At 43.5% G+C, this 20471-nt stretch overlaps 1 protein-coding gene across 1 annotated transcript in view; it reads right to left on the bottom strand.

The window, feature by feature from the left end:
* Positions 1 to 18671, bottom strand: part of FAM184A (family with sequence similarity 184 member A) — a 125610-nt gene extending 106939 nt beyond the window's left edge. Inside the window, exon 1 of the mRNA XM_052645669.1 lies at positions 18513 to 18671. Coding sequence (XP_052501629.1) covers positions 18513 to 18671 — 159 coding nt within the window. The remainder of the gene's footprint in view (positions 1 to 18512) is intronic.
* Positions 18672 to 20471: the final 1800 nt, after the last annotated feature.

The raw sequence follows: 20471 nt of genomic DNA, 5'->3' as shown, positions 1-20471 counted from the left end.
TTTACTATCTGTTCAACCTGTACTTTTGATACCTGTGGTCCCTAATAATGTAGAATATATCTCCATCAGAGGAGGAAATATATACAAAAATATATTTATTAAAGACAATGTCTGCAGAGCCTGACAAGGGGGAGGAATGGGATTAATATTTATTGACCCTCTCTCGTATATAAGGGGATTCCCAGGTTGTGCTAGTGGTAAAGAACGTGCCTGCCTATGCAGGAAACATAAGTGATGAGGCTTTGATCCCTGGGTCAGAAGATCCCCTGGAGGAGGGCATGGCAGCCCACTCCAGTATTCTTGCCTGGAGAATCCCATGGACAGAGGAGCCTGGTGGGCGAGAGTCCATGGGGTCACAAAGAGGAGGACACAAGACTGAAGCGACTTAGCATGCGTTCCCCTACACAAATCATCTTGTTTCATCTTTACAGTAATTCTAGAAGATAGACTTCGTCATTCTTATTTTACAAATGAGGAGACTGAGGCTCTGAGAGGTTAAAACACTTACTAAGGGTCACAGCCTACTAAGAGGTGAAGCAGAAATTCAAACTGGGGTCTAAGCCACTGAACCACATGTCTGACTCATATGGCGGGCCTGGCTGCCTCTCTAGGCCAGTGGCTCTGGGAATGTGGGTCTCTGGCCCACCCACGAGAGACTGAAACCCAAAACATATCCATTAATTCCTTGGGTTCAAAGACTGAAATTTCCCTCATTCCCTTTACCCCTAGTCACTACAGAGATCTGTAACCAGAGAATGTGTCAATGTTATTTTTTAAAGTACTTATCTAAGATTAATTATCTTAAATTTTTATCTAAGAAAATCAGATATATATATATCCTATCCAAAACAAATCAAACAGGAAAAGCTGCATGTAATTAAACATTTAGAATTGTTAAATTACTATAGTTCTTGATTAAAATGTTCACCTACTTTATTCTGGTCACATTTTCTCAAAACTCCATGGGAAAAAAATAGGAAAAATATGTAGTCTAAAAACAGTCCTATAAATTGACAGTATTAATTAATAGTGCCCAGCATAGAATCTTTCATGGACTAGACATTCAACAAAAGTTTACCAACTTTATGGATCTGCACACGCTGCTTTAATCATATTTAAATAAGATTATGCTCAAAATCTTTCAAGCTAGGCTTCAGCAGTATGTGAACTGAGAAATTCCAGATGTACAAGCTGGGTTTAGAAAAGGCAGACGAACCGGAGATTAAATTACCAACATTCATTGCACTATAGGAACACAAGGGAATTCCAGAAAACTATCTGCTGCTGCTTCATCAACTGTATGAAAATCTGTGACTATGTGGATCACAAAATGTGGAAAATTCTTAGAGAGAGGGGAACACCAGACCACCTTACTTGTCTCCTGAGAAACTGTATTTGGGTCAAGAAGCAAAAGTTAGAACCCTACATGGAACAACTGATTGGTTCCAAATAGGGACAAGAGTATGTAAAGGCTCTATATTTTCACCCTGCTTATATAACTTCTATGTAGAGTACTCATGAGAAATGCCAGGCTGGATGAAGCACAAGCTGGAATCAAGATTGCCGGGAAAAATATCAACCACCTCAGATATGCAGATGTTGCTACTGCTGCTAAGTCGCTTCAGCCATGTCTGACTGTGCGACCCCATAGACGGCAGCACAGCAGGCTGCCGTCCCTGGGATTCTCCAGGCAAGAACACTGGAGTGGGTTGCCATTTACTTCTCCAATGCATATAAGTGAAAAGTGAAAGTGAAGTCGCTCAGTCGTGTTTGACTCTTTGAGACCCCATAGACTGCAGCCTACTAGGCTCCTCCGTCCATGGGATTTTCCAGGTAAGAGTACTGGAGTGGGTTGCTATTGCCTTCTCTGATAGGCAGATGATACCACTCTAATGGCAGAAAGTGAAGAAGATCTAAAGAGCCTCTTGATGAGGGTGAAGGAGGAGAGTGAAAAGGCTGGCTTAAAACTAAACATTCAAAAAACTAAGATCATGGCATCCAGTCCAAACACTTCATGGCAAGTAGAAGGGGAAAAAGTGGAAGCAGTGACAGATTTTATTTTCTTGGCTCATAATCACTGCGGATGGTGACTGCAGTCATGAAATTAAAAGACACTTGCTCCTTGAAAGGAAAGCAATGACAAACCTGAACAGTGTATTACAAAGCAAAGACATCACTTTGCCAACAAAGGTCCATCCAGTCAAAGCTATGGTTCTTCCAGTAGTCATGTACGGATGTGAGAGTTGGACCATAAAGATGGCTGAGCTCTGAAGAACTGATTCTTTCAAACGGTGGTGCTGTAGAAGACTCTTGGAGAGTCCCTTGGACTGCAAGGTGATCAACCCAGTCAATCCTAAAGAAAATCAACCCTGAATATTCATTGTAAGGATGGATGCTGAACCTGCAATACTTTAGCCACCTGATTCAAAGAACTGACTGACTGGAAAAGATCCTGATGCTGGGAAAGACTGAGGGCAGGAGAAGGGGGCCACGGAGGATGAGACAGTTACACAGCATCACGGACTCAATGGACATGACTTTGTGCAAACTCTGGGAGATAGTGAAGGACAGAGAAGCCTAGTATGCTGCAGTACGTGGGGTCCCAAAAAGTCGGACACGACTTAGCAACTGAACAACAACATATTTTCCTTTGCTGCTCTGAGTAGGCCATTATGTTAAACACACACAAATACATACGGTACTTCAATTACACAGTGTTTCACTAGACAAAGGATCTAAGAATAAAAATAGAATACTATTTAGTGTTTGGGTTAGGAAATGTTTCCTGAAAGACGTAAGATTCTGTTAAAACTGTGCTTAAGGAAAAATGAGATGAAAAATGCAAATACCTATGAACACACAGAAACACACACTGACCAGAATAAAATAAATCTTTCCAACCAAAAAGCTCAATATCTAGAGTACGCAAATATTCAAACTTTGCACTTCATTTTATAAGAGAGATATGGCAAATAAAAAAGAAAGTAACAGAATTTATTCAGAAATAAAGTTTAAGCATTTGGCATAGCATTAGTATAGGTCTGGCCTAATCTCCTATAAATGTACTGATTATCAAAAAGGATCTGGAAGTGGAAACAGACTCCATATAATTTATGAATGGTATGATTTAAATGTAAGCATATTATTTTGAAAGGTAAAAAATGACTAACCCCCATGGCAGCTTCTAGTTAACTAAAATAATTCTCTCAACAATTTTGAACTGGGATTTACCCTAATATTTTACTGAAATTAGCAATTTTACTGATAATTTAAATATTAGCAATGTACTTTAAAGAAATAGAGGAAAAGAACAGAATGGGAAAGACTAGAGATCTCTTCAGGAAAATTAGAGATACCAAGGGAACATTTCATGCAAAGATGGGCTCAATAAAGGACAGAAATGGTCTGACCTAACAGAAGCAGAATATATTAAGAAGAGGTGGCAAGAATACACGGAAGAACTGTACAAAAAAGATCTTCACGACCCAGATAATCATGATGATGTGATCACTAATCTAGAGCCAGACATCTTGGAATGAGAAGTCAAGTGGGCCTTAGAACGCATCACTACGAACAAAGCTAGTGGAGGTGATGGAATTCCAGTTGAGCTACTTTAAATCCTGGAAGATGATGCTGTGAAAGTGCTGTACTCAATATGCCAGCAAATATGGAAAACTCAGCAGTGGCCACAGGACTGGAAAAGGTCAGTTTTCATTCCAATTCCAAAGAAAGGCAATGCCAAAGAATGCTCAAACTACCGCACAATTGCACTCATCTCACATGCTAGTAAAGTTATGCTCAAAATTCTCCAAGCCAGGCTTCAGCAATACGTGAACTCCCTGATGTTCAAGCTGGTTTTAGAAAAGGCAGAGGAACCAGAGATCAAATTGCCAACATCTGCTGGATCATTGAAAAAGGAAGAGAGTTCCAGAAAAACATCTATTTCTGCTTTATTGACTATGCCAAAGCCTTTGACTGTGTGGATCACAAGAAACTGTGGAAAATTCTGAAAGAGATGGGAATACCAGACCACCTAACCTGCCTCTTGAGAAACCTGTATGCAGGTCAGGAAGCAACAGTTAGAACTGGACATGGAACAACAGACTGGTTCCAAATAGGAAAAGGAGTACGTCAAGGCTGTATATTGTCATCCTGCTTATTTAACTTCTATGGAGAGTACATCATGAGAAACGCTGGACTGGAAGAAACACAAGCTGGAATCAAGATTGCCGGGAGAAATATCAATAACCTCAGATATGCAGATGACACCACCCTTATGGCAGAAAGGGAAGAGAAGCTAAAAAGCCTCTTGATGAAAGTGAAAGAGGAGAGCGAAAAAGTTGGCTTAAAGCTCAACATTCAGAAAACGAAGATCAGGGCATCTAGTCCCATCACTTCATGGGAAATAGATGGGGAAACAGTAGAAACAGTGTCAGGCTTTATTTTGGGGGGCTCCAAAATCACTGCAGATGGTGACTGCAGCCATGAAATTAAAAGACGCTTACTCCTTGGAAGAAAAGTTATGACCAACCTAGATAGCATATTCAAAAGCAGAGACATTACTTTGCCAACAAAGGTCCGTCTAGTCAAGGCTATGGTTTTTCCTGTGGTCATGTATGGATGTGAGAGTTGGACTGTGAAGAAGGCTGAGTGCCGAAGAATGGATGCTTTTGAACTGTGGTGTTGGAGAAGACTCTTGAGAGTCCCTTGGACTGCAAGGAGATTCAACCAGTCCATTCTGAAGGAGATCAACCCTGGGATTTCTTTGGAAGGAATGATGCTAAAGCTGAAACTCCAGTACTCTGGACACCTCAAGCGAAGAGTTGACTCATTGGAAAAGACTCTGATGCTGGGAGGGATTAGGGGCAGGAAGAGAAGGTGATGACAGACGATGAGATGGCTGGATGGCATCATGGACTCGATGGATGTGAGTCTGAGTGAACTCCGGGAGCTGGTGATGGACAGGGAGGCCTGGCGTGCTGCGATTCATGGGGTCACAAAGAGTCGGACACGACTGAGCGACTGAACTGAAATAAACTGAACTTAGGGTTTCCCTGGTGGCTCAGTCAGTAAAGAATCTGCCTGCAATGCGGGAGACCTGGGTTCGATCACTGGGTCGGGAAGGTCCCCCGGAGGAGGACGTGACAACCCACTCCAGTATTCTTACCTGGAGAATCCCCCATGGACAGAGGAGCCTGGTTGGCTATAGTCCGTGGGGTGGCCAAGAGTCGGACACGACTGAATGACTAGCACCTAATATCCCTCTGTGATCTTCAACCTTGTTTTGGGATTCCCTTGTGACTCAGCTGATAAAGAATCCGCCTGCAATGCAGGAGACCTGGGTTCAATCCCTGGGTTGGGAAGATCCCCTGAAGAAGGGAAAGGCTACCCACTGTAAATATTGTGGTCTGGAGAATTCCATGGACTGTATAGTCCATAGGGTCACACAGAGTCAGACACAACCAAGCGACTTTCACTTACAAGCTTCCCTTGTGGCTCAGAGAGTCGAATCTGCCCGCAATGTGGGAGATCTGGGTTAGATCCCTGAGCTGGGAAGATCCCCTGGAGAAGGAAATGGCAACCCACTCCAGTACTCTTGCCTGGAAAATCCCATGGATGGAGTAGCCTGGCAGGCTACTGTCCATGGGGTCGCAAAGAGTTGGACATGACTGAGTGACTTCATTTTATATTGTACTTTAAGAACAAACTTTGTTTTCAAAGCTCCTGAAACCTCAAAACAGAGATGTACATGTAAAGAAATACAGACTAGTAATTTTTAAGTCATTAAAATACTATCTCCCTTATAATAAATAAGGTGTTAGTAGCTGAATCTATTATCCAAATCCCGAGTGTTATGTTTAATCACTAAGTCTTGTTTTTCCACCACTATTGGTCCTTTCCCTGGAGGAGGAAATGGTAACCCACTCCAGTGTTCTTGCCTGGGAAATCCCATGGACAGAGGAGCCTGGCGGGCTGCAGTCCATGAGGCCGCAATGGACATGACTGAGTACACACACACACAGGTCCTTTGGTAGTTTGAGCCTCCCCTGATATCTCAAATGACAGTAGTAAAAGATACAGGACAAAAATTTTGTGCATATTCAACTTCACTACTTTTACTACATTCTTGTTAAAGTTTTGTAAGAAACAAAGATGTAATCATCAATGAAATAAGCATGAGGCCTACAAATGACAATACTCTGTATTGTCTGTAATTAAACTACACCGTTGTAATTTAATAGAAAGCTAAAAATAAAAGGTCTGTTTTCTAAAACTTTTGTTCTGGTCTCAAATATTAAGTATACCAGATACTGACTATAACTGGTGATCCTCAACCTGCAAAGATCGCTGTTTCCAAACTGTTTTAATATATTAATTGATTAGCAGTCAGAGACTACTTTCCAAAATATTTTAAAGGATCATTAAGCTATGAGGTCAATCTAAAAAAAAAAAAAAAATAGCAAAAAAAAAAAACTATGGCTCACACCATACCCAAAAGTAGTATTTCCTCCACACATTTATAAAATTGTTTTTATTTACAAAATGAAAAAAAAAGTGAATTCAGTTAGCAATTTTCTCTCTTCTCTCCTCAAAAGGACTAGGGGACACCAATTCCAGTAGATCTATCGCTCTTTTCATTCAAAAGTAGCCTAAAGGATAGAAACTTCCCCCGGTTGAAAAAACAAGTATGGCATTAAGAATTTCTATTTTTCACATCAACCCCATTTTCACAGCATAATACTCAAGTTTAATTGCTTACAGATAAAAAGGATTTTTAATCTTATAAGATAAACTGAAGGGGCAGAGTAACCACAGTATTTTACCACTTCACCCCACCTCTATCACTTCCTATTGTCATTTGGAAGTTAACTGGCTTTACAGAGATCCAGGCTACTCCATTCTCATCTCCTCGCTCCTCGAAGCTCCTGGGTGGCAGATTGGCCCGAGGTGGCCAGCGGCATCAGGGAGGCCAGGAGCCCTCCGCTCCTAGCCATCCGTCATCAGAATCAGCTCCAGCCAACAACTCCAGCAGGGCCTTTGCCCAGGCCCCCAGGTGACATGTTGACTGACACCCAGTGGCTGGTGAAGGTTCACACACTCAAGAGGACCAGCAGTGGGACAACCAGGGCGTCGGGCATGTCCTACAGCTAAGTGGAGCAGTTGAAGGGCATGTCCCGGCTAGTCAGGGCCTCAGAAAAAGTGGTCCACTGGAGAAGGGAATCACAAACCACTTCAGTATTCTTGCCTTGAGAACCCCATGAATAGTATGAAAAGGCAAAAAGATATGACACTGAAAGATGGTCTTTCAGGTCAGTAGGTGTCCAATATGCTACTAGGAAAGCAGAGAAATAGCTCCAGAAAGAATGAAGAGGCTGAGCCAAAGCGGAAAGGATGCCCAATTGTGGATGTGTCTGGTGGTGAAACTAAAGTCCGATGCTGTAAAAAACAATATTGCCTAGGAACCTGGAAAGTTAGGTCCATGAATCATGATAAACTGGATGTGGTCAAACAGGAGATGGCAAGCATGAACATCGGCATTTTAGGAATCAGGGAATTAAAGTGGACCAGAATAGGTAAATTTAATTATCATATCTACTACTGTGGGCAAAATTTCCTTAGAAGAAACAGAGTAGCCCTCATAGTCAACAAGATAGTCTGAAATGCACTACTTGGGGGCAATCTCAAAAATGACAGAATAATCTTGGTTTGTCTCCAAGGCAAATCATTCAACATCACAGTAATCAAGTCTATGCCTCCGACCACTGATGCCAAAGAAGCTAAAGTTGAACAATTCTATGAAGACCTACAAGACCTTCCAGAATTAATACCAAAAAAAAAAAAAAAAAAGATGTCCTTTTCATCATAGGGGGTTGAAATGCAAAAGGAGGAAGTCAAGAGATACCTGGAGTAACAGGCAAGCTTAGCCTTGGACTACAAAATGAAGCAGGACAAAACAGTTTTGTGAAGAGAATGCACTGGTCATATCAAATATGCTCCTCCAACAACACAAGAGACGACTCTACATGTGGGCATGACCAGATGGTCAACACTGAAATCAGATTGATTATATTCTCTGCAGCTGAAGATGGAGAACCTCTATACAGTCAGCAAAAATAAGACTGGGAGCTGACTGTGGCTCAGACCATCAGCTCTTTACTGCAAAATTCAGGCTCATACTGAAGAAAGTAGGGAAAACCACTAGGCCATTCAGGTATGACCTAAATCAAATCCCTTATGATTATACAGTGGAAGTGATGAACAGATTCAGGGATTAGATCTGGTAGACAGAATGCCTGAAGAACTATGGATGGAGATTTGTAACACTGTACAGGAGGTGGCGACCAAAACCATCCCCAAGAAAAAGATATTCAAGCAGGCAAAGTGTTTGTCTGAGGATTCCTTACAAATAGCTGAGAAAAGAAGAGAAGCCAAAGGCAAAGGAGAAAGGGAAAGATATACCCAACTGAATGCAGAGTTCCAGAGAATAGCGGGGAGAGATAAGAAAGTCTTAAGTGAACAGTGCAAAGAAATAGAGAAAAAGCAACAGAATGGGAAAGACTAGACATCTCTTCCAAAAAATCAAAGGTTCCAAGGGAACATTTTATGCAAAGATGGGCACAATAAAGGACAGAAACAGCAAGGATCTAACAGAAATAGAAGAGATTAAGAAGTGGTGGCAAGAATACACAGAAGAACTGTACAAAAAGTTCCTAATGATGCAGATAACCATGATCATATGGTCACTCATCTAGAGCCAGCCATCTTGGAATGTGAAGTCAAGCGGGCCTTAGAAAGCATCACTACGAACAAAGCTAGTGGAGGTGATGGAATTCCAGTTTAACCATTTCAAATCTTAAAAGAAGATGATGTTAAAATGCTGCACTCAACATGGCAGCACATTTGAAGAAGTCAACAGAAGCCACAGGACTCGAAAAGGTCAGTTTTCATTCCAATCCCAAAGAAGGACAATGCCAAAAAATGTTCAAACTACCACACAATTGTACTCATTTCACCTGCTAGCAAGGTAATGCTCAAAATCCTTCAAGCTAGTTTTCAACAGTATGTGAACCAAGGAATTCCAGATGTACAAGCTGGATTCAGAAAAGGCAGAGGAACCAGAGACCAAATTGCCAACATCCGATGGATCATGGAAAAAGCAAGAGAGTTCCAGAAAAACATCTACTTCTGCTTCACTGACTACACTTAAGTCTTTGACTGTGTGGATCACAACAAACTGTGGAAAATTCTTAAAGAGATGGGAATAACAGACCATCTTACCTGCCTCCTGAGAAACCTGTATGCAGGTCAAGAAGTAACAGAACTGGACATGGAACAACGGACTGACTCAAAGTTGGGAAAGGAGTGCGTCAAGGTGGTATATTGTCACCCTGCATATTTAACTTATATGCAGAGTACATCATAAGAAACGCTGGGCTGGAAGAAGCACAAGCTGCAATCAAGACTGCCAGGAGAAATATCAATAACCTCAGATATGCAGATGACACCACCCTTATGGCAGAAAGTGAAGAGGAACTAAAAAGCCTCTTGATGAAAGTGAAAGAGGAGAGTGAAAATGTTGCCTTAAAGCCCAACATTCAGAAAACGAAGATCATGGCATCTGGTCCCATCACTTCATGGCAAACAGATGGGGAAACAGTGACAGACTTCATTTTGGGGGGCTCCAAAAACACTGCAGATGGTGACCGCAGCCATGAAATTAAAAGACGCTTACTCCTTGGAAGAAAAGCTATGACAAATCTAGACATCATATTAAAAAGCAGAGACATCACTTTGTCAACAAAGGTCTGCCTAGTCAAGGCTGTGGTTTTTCCAGTGGTCATGTATGGATATGAGAGTTGGACCATGAAGAAGGCTGAGTGCTGAAGAATGGATGTTTTTGAACTGTGGTGTTGGAGAAGACTTCTGAGAGTCCCTTGGACTGCAAGGAGATCCAACCGGTCCATCCTAAAGGAAATCAGTCCTGAATATTCATTGGAAGGACTGATGCTGAAGCTGCAGCTCTAATACTCTGGCCACCTGATGAGAAGAGCCAACTCATTGGAAAACACCGAGGCTGGGAAAGGTTGAGGGCAGGAGGAGAAGGAGACGACAGAGGGTGAGATGGTTAAACAGCATCATGTACTCAATGGACATGAGTCTGAGCAAACTCTGGGAGACAGTGAAGAACAGGGAAGCCTGGTGTGCTACAGTCCACGGGGTCACAAAGAGTCAGACACGACTGACTGAACAACAATAAGAAATTACTTATTAATTAAAATAAATTGTTTTAGCCTCACTTGCCGAACTCTTATCCTTCATACTACTTTTTAAGGGGTTGGAAATTAGAAGACAGCAAAAGATTTTCATAAACAAAACAGGTGGGGGTGGGAGAGAAAAACTGGAAAACTTTCAACTTACTGCCCTCAGAAATGGGACCATAGGCAACAATCCCGTTAAGCAAGCAAGCAGGCAAAGGATAAATATTTACATTAACAACATAGTAGTAACTTTGACACCAAGTATGACAGTATCTAAATCAACATAATTAAAGAAGCTTTTAAGTCTGGAATGACTAAAGCTGTTAATAAAACATGAAAATATTATGACATTTATCTGAGAATACAAAAAAAGTAAAATAGCTGTTCCAAATTTACCGAAGCCATGTTTACAAACTGTACAACCCACATGTCCAGAAATTGTGCACTGAATGGGAGAGGCTCATTGGTTTCACTCTCACCAGGGCAGTGATTCAAACGGTAAGCAAAACCTGGTTCCAAAGTGGGGGAAAACAGCTCCGTGGCTTCTGAGGAACTGAGTGGGTGATATCAGGTAGAAGGAAGGCGTACACAGTAATAGGAGCCCTGCGAGTACGGCTGCCCATCTCCTAGACCATTCCAGAGACCTGGGTTCCAGTCCAAGATGTACCTATAACAAGCTGTATAATCTTCAAATGACTTGAGGCCCTCAACTTCCATATCTATAAAATGAGAGGGTTAGTCTGGTAAGAATCTATGGTTTCTTCTATAGAAGAAAAACATTTTAACTCTAAAGGCCGTCCCTTTATAAGTTTTTAGACAACTGATTAATGTTAATGGCATATCATGCTTTTGTGCCCACTAGTACAGTACAGAAAATTAATTCAAACCACTCTGCTATGACTAAAAGATTACATCTAAGCTAATGCATAGTAGAATGGCAAAGCCGCAATGTAACAAAGGAGGGGAAAAAAAGATGCTCCATTCGGCATGTATCGAGCTGATCATGCGCAATGCCAGGGTAGATGAAGCATAAGCTGGAATCAAGATGCTGGAAGAAATATCAGTAACATCAGATATACAGATGACACCACCCTTATGGCAGAAAGTGAAGAAGAACTAAAGGGACTTTGATGAAGGGGAAAGAGGAAAGCGAAAAAGCTGGCTTAAAATTCAACATTCAAAAAACTAAGATCATGGCATCTGGTCCCATCACTTCATGGCAAATAGATGGGGAAACAATGGAAACAGTGACAGACTTTATCTTCTTGGGCTCCAAAATCACTGCATATGATAAATGCAGCCATGAAATTAAAGGATGCTTGCTCCCTGGAAGAAAAGCTATGACCAACCTAGACAGCATATTAAAAAGCAGAGACATGACTTTGCCAACAAAGGTCCATCTAGTCAAAGCTATGGTTTTTCCAGTAGTCATGTGTGGATGTTAGAGTTAGCACATACAGCTGAGCGCCGAAGAATTGACGCTTCTGAACTGTGGTGTTGGAGAAGACTCTTGTGAGTCCTTTCAAGTGCAACGGGATGAAACCAGTCCATCCTAAAGGAAATCAGTCCTGAATATTCATTGGAAGGACTGATACTGAAGCTGAAGCTCCAATGCTTTGGCCACCTGATGTGAAGAACTGATTCATTGGAAACGACCCTGATGCTGGAAAAGACTGCAGGCAGGAGGAGGAGGGCGAGACAAAGGATGAGATGGTTGATGGTATGACCGCCTTGATCCACATGAGTTTGAGCAAGCTCCGGGAGGTGGTGATGGACAGGGAGGCCTGGCGTGCTGCAGTCCACGGGGTCGCAAAGAGTCAGACATGACTGAGCAACTGAACTGAAGCTGAAACAATCCAAGTCATAATCCAAACCAAAGACTATTATGAAACACGATCTAAGGTAATTCAAACAGACAAACTAGTGAGAAATCAGTATTTAACAGAGAAAACAGAACTGTTTGAAAATTTCACTGGTTTGGGTATTATATGCACATATTCAGGTTGTGAATATAGTAAAAGCAGAGTTAGTATTAAATGATCAAAAGACTGTTTTTCCATATTTGCTAAGAATTTTATGTATCGATCCTTGCTTTTGAAATGATAAATAATATTTATATTTTAGATAGCATGCTCTACATTTTTATTGTTGCATCAAAAATAATATAAATTATATAGCTTTTAGAAGCAGTTTAAGGGGAAGCCAAATAAATATTTAAATAGTTAAGAGAAATTTTAACTCCGCTGAAATGATCTAGCATTAATCCACAAAAGGAGTAGATACAACTCAAAAATATTTACTGACTTTCCCTACTATATAGCAACATTGCTTGGCACATCACTATCTTCAGTGAATATTTATTAAGCTTTTATACTATGTGCACAGGATTCATATTAAGGTGACATGAGATAAACAGTCTCTATAGCTGAGGAGCTTACAGTTAAATAAGAGAAACAAAAATAAACTGTTTGCAAATTTGTATTATTTGGTATCAAATGAGAAGTAAGGAAAATAAATGTTAAGAGTAATTCAGAGCAAGGCAAACCTAAGGAGGTCCAGGTTGCTCAGGGCAGTTCTTAGGAGGAGAGACATAAGTTGAGTATTAAAAGAAGACTTTTAAGAAGGATTTGATGCTGAGCACAGAAAACACAAAGTAACTGTTCCTGCTCTTTGGAACCTTATACCCAACCTTATATTAGGAGGTCTGTAACTGATAACTGAACTAAACTGCATCAAAAGTGCAATCAACCAAAAAAGTGTTGGATGGGCAGCTAAAATGACAGGATATTAAAAGGGAAGTTTCCGCTGAGAACCACAGACAACTGACATTCCAAAGCAGGTGCCAGAACATTCTCAATATTTCCAAAGGAGGCAGTCTAAAGGGTTGAGATGTGCTCCCTCCTACCCTCAACACTAGTGAGAGAAGCTTCATGGGGAGTAAGGGTGGGGGCTGGAGAAGAGTTCCTCCAGGGGAGCTAGGGCAGGAACAAGTGCCCTTGCCTGCACTTGTGGAGAGGGGAGGAGATGGATGTCTGCCTCTCACCTGAAGCCTAGAGGAAAAGGCTTTGATGGGACTACTTGAAGAGCTTGATATGTGTCTCAAGCACTTTGAACAACATACTTAAGTGGCACCTGATTCATCCCTGGAAATTCTAAAAGGTAAGAAGCCGGATGAAGAGGCACATGAGAGCAAAAGAGAGACAGCTGAATCGGGACCACTTCCAGAGTCCCTCTGGACAAACAATGAGTGCTGCCTGTGGACCAGTGTGGGTCCTATGAGACAGAGAGAGGGCAAGCTGGGGTGATGTCATCTGGGTCCAACCCAGGGGGTGACCTAGAGCTTGAACAGATCTCAGCAAAATGAACATGATGGTCCTGCCAGATCCAAGAAGCTGAGGAGGACATAAAAAACAGCCAGAATATAGCTGGATTCTCACTGTCAAACAACGGGAGGCGAGCAGCTGACATGGGAGGCAGGGGATCCACAGGCGAAAGAAAGAATTTCAACACCCGCCAAGTCTACAACAGCACTGAAGTTAAATCACCAGGCACTAATCAAGCGTGAGTGGGTTAGTTGCTGCTCTTCTTTCCTCTCTTCCTTTCTTCCTTGTCCAACTTGGGAGGGATGAGAAACTAGGACTGGCAAGACAAAGGAGAAACAGAAAAGCCCAGTCAGAAGGAAAAAAAATCCTTGATTATTGTCTTCCCCCTTGCAATGGGCAGAGCTAGGAAGTGGGCACGGTAGAGAAGCTTCATCTTTAATTCAGGTTCAGTTTGGGGCTTTAATTTGTTGGCACTAGAAGGCAATGGCACCCCACTCTAGTATTCTTCCCTGGAAAATCCCATGGACGGAGGAGCCTTGGTGGGCTGCAGTTCATGGGGTCGCTGAGGGTCGGACACGACTGAGCGACTTCACTTTCACTTTTCACTTTCATGCATTGGAGAAGGACATGGCAACCCGCTCCAGTGTTCTTGCCTGGAGAAGCCCAGGGAAAGAGAAGCCTGGTGGACTGCTGTCTATAGGGTCGCACAGAGTCGGACACGACTGAAGCAACTTAGCAGCAGGAGACATTTTAATAATCAAATTGAGATTTTTGTGACTTAGTTACCGGAGGACAATTTGCATTATCTCAAAGCAACCAGAAAAGTCAAGTTTATCCAGGTGCAGAGGGCATGATAGCCTCACGAGTAAACTGAAAAGGACAGTGAATGACAAAAATAAACCATTTTAGAATTTCATCCCACAAGCCCTGCTTTTCAACCGAAAGCACTAAAAGAGTCGACAAGGGGAGAGCAGAGAAGTACAAAAATGTGATCTTATAAAACGTAACTCAGCCCATCCAGCTTCTCTATCTTGAGATGGCTCAGTCATTAACAATTCCAGAAATCTGCCACAACAGGACTCGGGAATCTAACAGTACTTTTTAAAATGTGGCATGAGCAACCAAAATATAATAGACTCACTTTAAAAAGCAGGGACTGTCTTGTTCCCTGATGTATCTCTAACACTTAGTGAAGCGCCCTTACCTAAAAGATGCTTAAAGAACTGCTGTGTTCTTTCCATGTGATGGTGAGGTTAGGCTCTTAGAATCTGTACAAATTCTGTTCAGATGTGTTTAGAGACTTTTTAGTTAAATGTATGTTACTATGTGTAATATTATAATGTAGATTACTTTCATCCTTCTTTTGTTGTCAGCCAAATCTCTGAAAAATGCATACTGTATTTTTAACACTGTACTACAAAAACAGAGCGCAAATGTGAATATTTTAAGCTTTGATATTCAAATACTAGAAAAATTACTATATACATTTAAAGAGTTTAGCAGAAAACCCACAAAGAAATATAGTATCACACAATGCCATTAATGCAGGATGATTTATTTTTAAAAGAAATAGCATTTTAAAAGTATATTAGCCAGTATTTTACTAATACTTTGTTTACTGGTATATTTGTCTTTTCAGTGACAGCCTGAATTAAGGGCCTACTATCTTAGTTACAGTATCATCATCTCTCTTTTAAAGATTAAAGAACTAAAGCCCAGAAGTTAATGACTTGCCCAAGGCAATACTACTAGTAAATGGTAGAATAGGCGTTTTAACTCAAGACACTATGTCAGATTCCCAAGCCATGCTAACAATAAGGCTGAAGAGGTAAGTTCTGTTGACTCATTTCCAAAAGAAATAAAACCCTATTTTAATGGTTATCTTCATAATTTCTAATTCTGAAATATAAGCTATTGTCAGGTCAACCATAGTTCTATTAACATATACCTCTACCGATGTGATTTTCTTAGTAAACTTATAGCAGAAACAAATAAAATTTCTGTATTTGATAGGAAGGTAAAACATATCTTGCGTGCCATTTTGGGGATTTAATGAGTCATTCCTTATCCTGACAAAATGTCAAACAAGGCTTTTTAGATGAATTATGTATCTGCATTTAGTTAAATGGCTCAATCTATAAGTTTTCAAAGAGCAAATACAACCAAGGATTTGGCCAACTGTAGTTTAGGATCATCCTTTTCTGGTGAGCTTTTTCCCAGTTTAGTAAAAGTTGATACATTACTCATCATTCTTATGGAATTTACAGTAAGTGTGAAAGAAAGAAAGTGAAGTTGCTCAGTTGTGTCCAACTCTTTGTGACCCCATGGACTGCAGCCCACCAAGCTCCTCCGTCCATGGGATTCTCCCGGCAAGAATACTGGAGTGGGTTGCCATTTCCTTCTTCAGGGAATCTTCCCAACCAGGGATCTCATTGCAAGCGGATTCTTTACCAACTGAGTTATCAGGGAAGCCCACAGTCATAGGATTTGGGCTCCTCTTTCCATGGAATTCTCTAGGCAATACTGGAATAGGTTGCCATTCTCTTCTCCAGGGGATCTTCCCAACCTAGGGATTGAACCTGGGTCTCCTGCACTGCAGGCCGATTCTTTACCATCTGAGCCACCAGGGAAGCCCACAGTAAGTGTATTTGACTATAATATCGACAGTTTCCACACTGGTACATAAAGGCAACAGGTCTTAAGTGTATGTTTCAGAGACTGAAGGGTGTTGACTGAAAGAGTCCTATAATCAGGCTGCTTTATTCTCCTGCCTTCTTTTAGAAACAGAGGTGAAGAGACCCAGGTGGGATATTTCACCCTTCCCCCAGGAACATTTGGCAATGCTTGGAGACAAGTTTATTGCCGCTATTGTGTGTGCATGTGGGGGGACTACACCTACTGGGGAGCACCAGGGATGGTATCATCCTGTATAATACACAGTACAGCCCTGCCCGCTCCCAGCAAGAAATCATTCAGGCTAAAGCGTCAGCAGTGCCAAGGTTGAGAAACTCTAGCAGAAGAGATTAAATGTCTGAGGCCCAGAGCAGAGAGGGTGGCCTGAGTGTTTAGAGACTGTAACTGTAAACACTAAATCAGAGAGTCCCTGTAACACTCAGGAAAGATCAGATGTAGCACTCAAGCAGTGCTGTGGACACGGGCAGCGGGCAGCCTCCTTCTTTGTTAGAGCTGAGGTGGGGAGTGCAAAGAACTTCTATTAATACTTCCACCTTTCACAGTTGTGATTTTTTTGTTTTCCTGATAAAAGAACAGGAAATTTAAAAAGCTTAAGTAGAAAGAAAAGTAGTTTGCTAGAGAGAAAAGAAACTTCTCTTGTTAAACTGCACACAGTTCCGCTATCAACTTCCTGAATGTTTCTATGACTTACAGCAGGGCCCCAGACAGTTACAATCTAAAATAAAAATAATGGCTGTTTTGCACACACAATAAGAAAATCGGAATAAAGAAGTATGTATGTATCTGGACCGGAAGTATTCTAAAGACCAAACATGATTTCAGGAAGCCTAGCTTTTAGCTCCCAAATGTGTAAATGCCCTGATGGAATACTACTTTTTCCTTCCTGGGCGTTTCCTTTTCTGAATCTGGGAACCCTCAGTTACAAGAGAAAACAGTAAAAACTGGACACACAGCAACCTCTGAAATGGTGCTGACATAAAACAAAAACCAAACACCAACAAACAAAACTTCCCCAGATGCTGCCTTGCTCTTTTCGTGGGTGAGTTTTACGATTAGGCAGTTGAACCTTTCCCTCCGCTCCTCCATTTGATCTCTCATACTTTAGTCCTTTCCATTATTTTTCTTTCTACTCTCAATCACATTTCTTCACCAAAATATTTTTACCTTATTGTCATCCATTTTAACTTCCATTTCCTTCCTTCCCTCTCTTTCAACTGTCTTCACCCTCTCAAAAGTGCCACCTAGTAATGGAATTATATAATGAGAATTTTGGAGTTGAATCAGACTTTAGAGATTTTCTAGCAGCAAACCCCACCATGCCGGCATCTCTTCACATATCAACGCTCCTAACAAGTGGTTAGCCAACTCCGCTTAAACACTAAACTGAGGTCCATCACTTCTACTAGCTTCCAGAAACCACGGATAGGGATCACTTCTCACCTGATGGACACTGAAAAACTTATCATGAGATCTAAACAGAGCAATGTAATTAATCTAAACTGCTTCTGCTCCACAGAAACCAACGTTCTTCATTATCAACCTTTACTCAACTAGGAAAAAACTCACCAGCCAAGGACGACCCTAAACTACAATTGGCCAAATCTACCCGGCGTATTTGCTTTTTGAAAACTATCTTCTGATAAACTGAACCATTTAACTCAATGCAGACACATGATGCATCTAAAAAGCTTTGACTTTCTACCGGTATAAAGCATGACTCATTAAATCCCGAAAACGACACGCAAGGTATGTTTCCCCCTCCTACATCGCTCAGGTTTGTTCCCCCCTTAACGACGTAACCAATAAAAGATTCTGACGAATTTCGAAGACTCGAGGTCATGTTGGGTAAATACGGTACTGTGCTTCATACAGTACAGTAGTGTAAAGCCTCGTGGAGCCTTGGCACATGCACGAGAGCAAAAGTAAAGTGGTTTCTCATTCTGCAGTTAAAGAAGGAGATCTTAATTTGTTCCGTGCTGGCTTATCCCAGGATAGCAGGGTGCAAAGCCCCAGAAACCCACCCGTGCCGTCGGGTTTAGTTTAGCTTACATTAACATCACCGGCATTGCACCGAAGTTTGAACGGTTCTAGGAGCTAAGTCTCTGGCCGTGGTTTCCAGAACAGCCCCCTTACAACTCGCCCCAGGCGCGGGGCGCGCAGCCTCCCAGGCGGGCAGGTGGGCCCCGCGCTGCGCGCACGGGGTCTCCGCCTTGCCCACCCGCGGCCGCGCCCATACCTTGGTGAGCTGGGCGATCTTCTTGCTCATTTTCAGGTGCAGGTCCTGGCTGTAGTCCATGCAGTGCCCCGCCTGCTGCCCGGCGGCCGGCGAGGGGACGAATTTGGCCGCCGAGCCGCCGTAATAGTGCTGCTGCCAGCTCATGCCCGGGGTCGCCATCTTCCCGGCAGACCCCGGCCGGGGCGCGGGTGCCCGCACTCGGGGGGCGGCCCGCCGAGCCGCGCCTCCTGGGACGCAGGAGCCCGGGCGGCCGCTTCCGGACCCGACACCCGGCCGCGCCTGCCGGCCGCGGCCGCCCGCACCCACCCGCGCGCGATCTCCGGGTCACCGCCGTCCAGGGACGGGGGCGGCCCCGCCGGCCCGAAGCCGCGGGCGACTCGGGCGCGGGGCAGATGCCCGGCTCCGGAGGCGGCCCGACGGGGCCCGATCCGCTCTCGCCTGCTCTTCAGCTCGCGCCAGGCGGGAGCGACGCGGGCAGCGTGGCCCCGCAGGCTCCGCTCCCACCGGGACCCGGGGCCCAGCGAGACGGCCGCCGCGGGGCTTGCGGAGGGAGGAGGGGCCGGGCGGGCTGCTGCGGGGGGAGGCGGGGACAAGGAGGAGGCCGCGGGAGCCGCGGAGCCGCCGTTACCAGGGCGCGCGGCCCGCGGAGCGCGCGGGGCGGCGACGTCACTTCCCCGCAGCCGAGCTCCGCCCCGCGCCGCCGCGGGCCCCCCAGCCCCGCAGCAGGTGCGGGCGCCTTTCGCCGGGCCCGCAGCCAAGGTCTCCCCGGCAGCTGGGGCCGATCTCCACCCCGTCCCAGCTGCCGCCGGCCGGAGGTAGGTCCCGTGTGCCGCCCGGGCCGAAGACGGGGCCGTGGTGACCTTCGGTGTGCCTAACGCGTGCAGACTTACCCAGCCTTTCCACGTGCATCATCGCGTGCCCTGGGCCCAAGTGGCTCTTCCCCAAGAAGAGCGGCAAACTCACAGCCAGGTCGCTCCCAACCGTGGCCTCAGCACCAGAGACGTGCATGATGAAGTCGTAGGAAATCCAGTACCCCCGACCCAGACCTGTGCTTCCGAATTCACACCAATGTGATTGTTACAGTGTCTTAGGCTGACCTACGTGCGAGGCACTGGCCTTCGTTCAACACCTAATGTCTATGAGTGGAGAGGACACACCTCATCAATTGGTATAGCATTGCATCACTGCTCTTCCCCAGTCTAATGGAGCTCCAGACAGTTATATATGAAATCTACTTGGCTGCAAGTAAAGAGAAAAACAAAAGCTGGAACAAGACGTCAGCTCCTTAAGGACTTGAGGCTGGGCCAAAGTGTTCCTTACTTGTGCATTTCACCTTACCAAATGTGTTGTTGTCGTTTAATCACGCAGTCCTGACGGACTTTTTTGCGACTCTATGGACTGTAATCCTCTTCTGTCCAAGGGATTTCCCAAGCAAGAATACTGGAGTAGGTTGCCATTTCCTTCTCCAGGGGATCTTTGGAACCCAGGGATAGAACCCACCTCTCCTGCATTGGCAGGCGGATTCTTTACCACTAAGCCACCAGGGAAGCCCACTAAATATACCATTTCCTACTAATTATCTCCTAACATCTCTACTCCTGCAGATCAAAAAAAAATTTTTTTTAAGTATGTCCTGTGTTGAAGTAAATCAGTCGTTTTAGGGCATTCTTAACACAAATTTTTAAAATACAGAATTCTACCTATTGAAAAAATCTATTCTCATGCAGTTTTGCCAGACTGAATCCCCTCCTGTTATAACATGTAATTTCTCTTTACTATGCAACTTAGTCTTTGTGCTCAGTTCAGTTCAGTCGCTCAGTCATGTCCGACTCTTTGCAATCCCATGGGCTGCAGCAAGCCAGGCCTCCCTTTTCCATCACCAACTCCCGGAGTTTACCTAAACTCATGTCCATCAAGTCAGTGATGCCATTCAGCCATCTCATCCTCTGTCGTCCTCTT

This window comes from Budorcas taxicolor, chromosome 9 (genome assembly GCF_023091745.1).
Source record: "Budorcas taxicolor isolate Tak-1 chromosome 9, Takin1.1, whole genome shotgun sequence".
NCBI lineage: Eukaryota > Metazoa > Chordata > Mammalia > Artiodactyla > Bovidae > Budorcas > Budorcas taxicolor.
The sequence above is the reverse complement of the archived record's forward strand: the minus strand, read 5'-3'. Positions and strand labels throughout refer to the sequence as shown.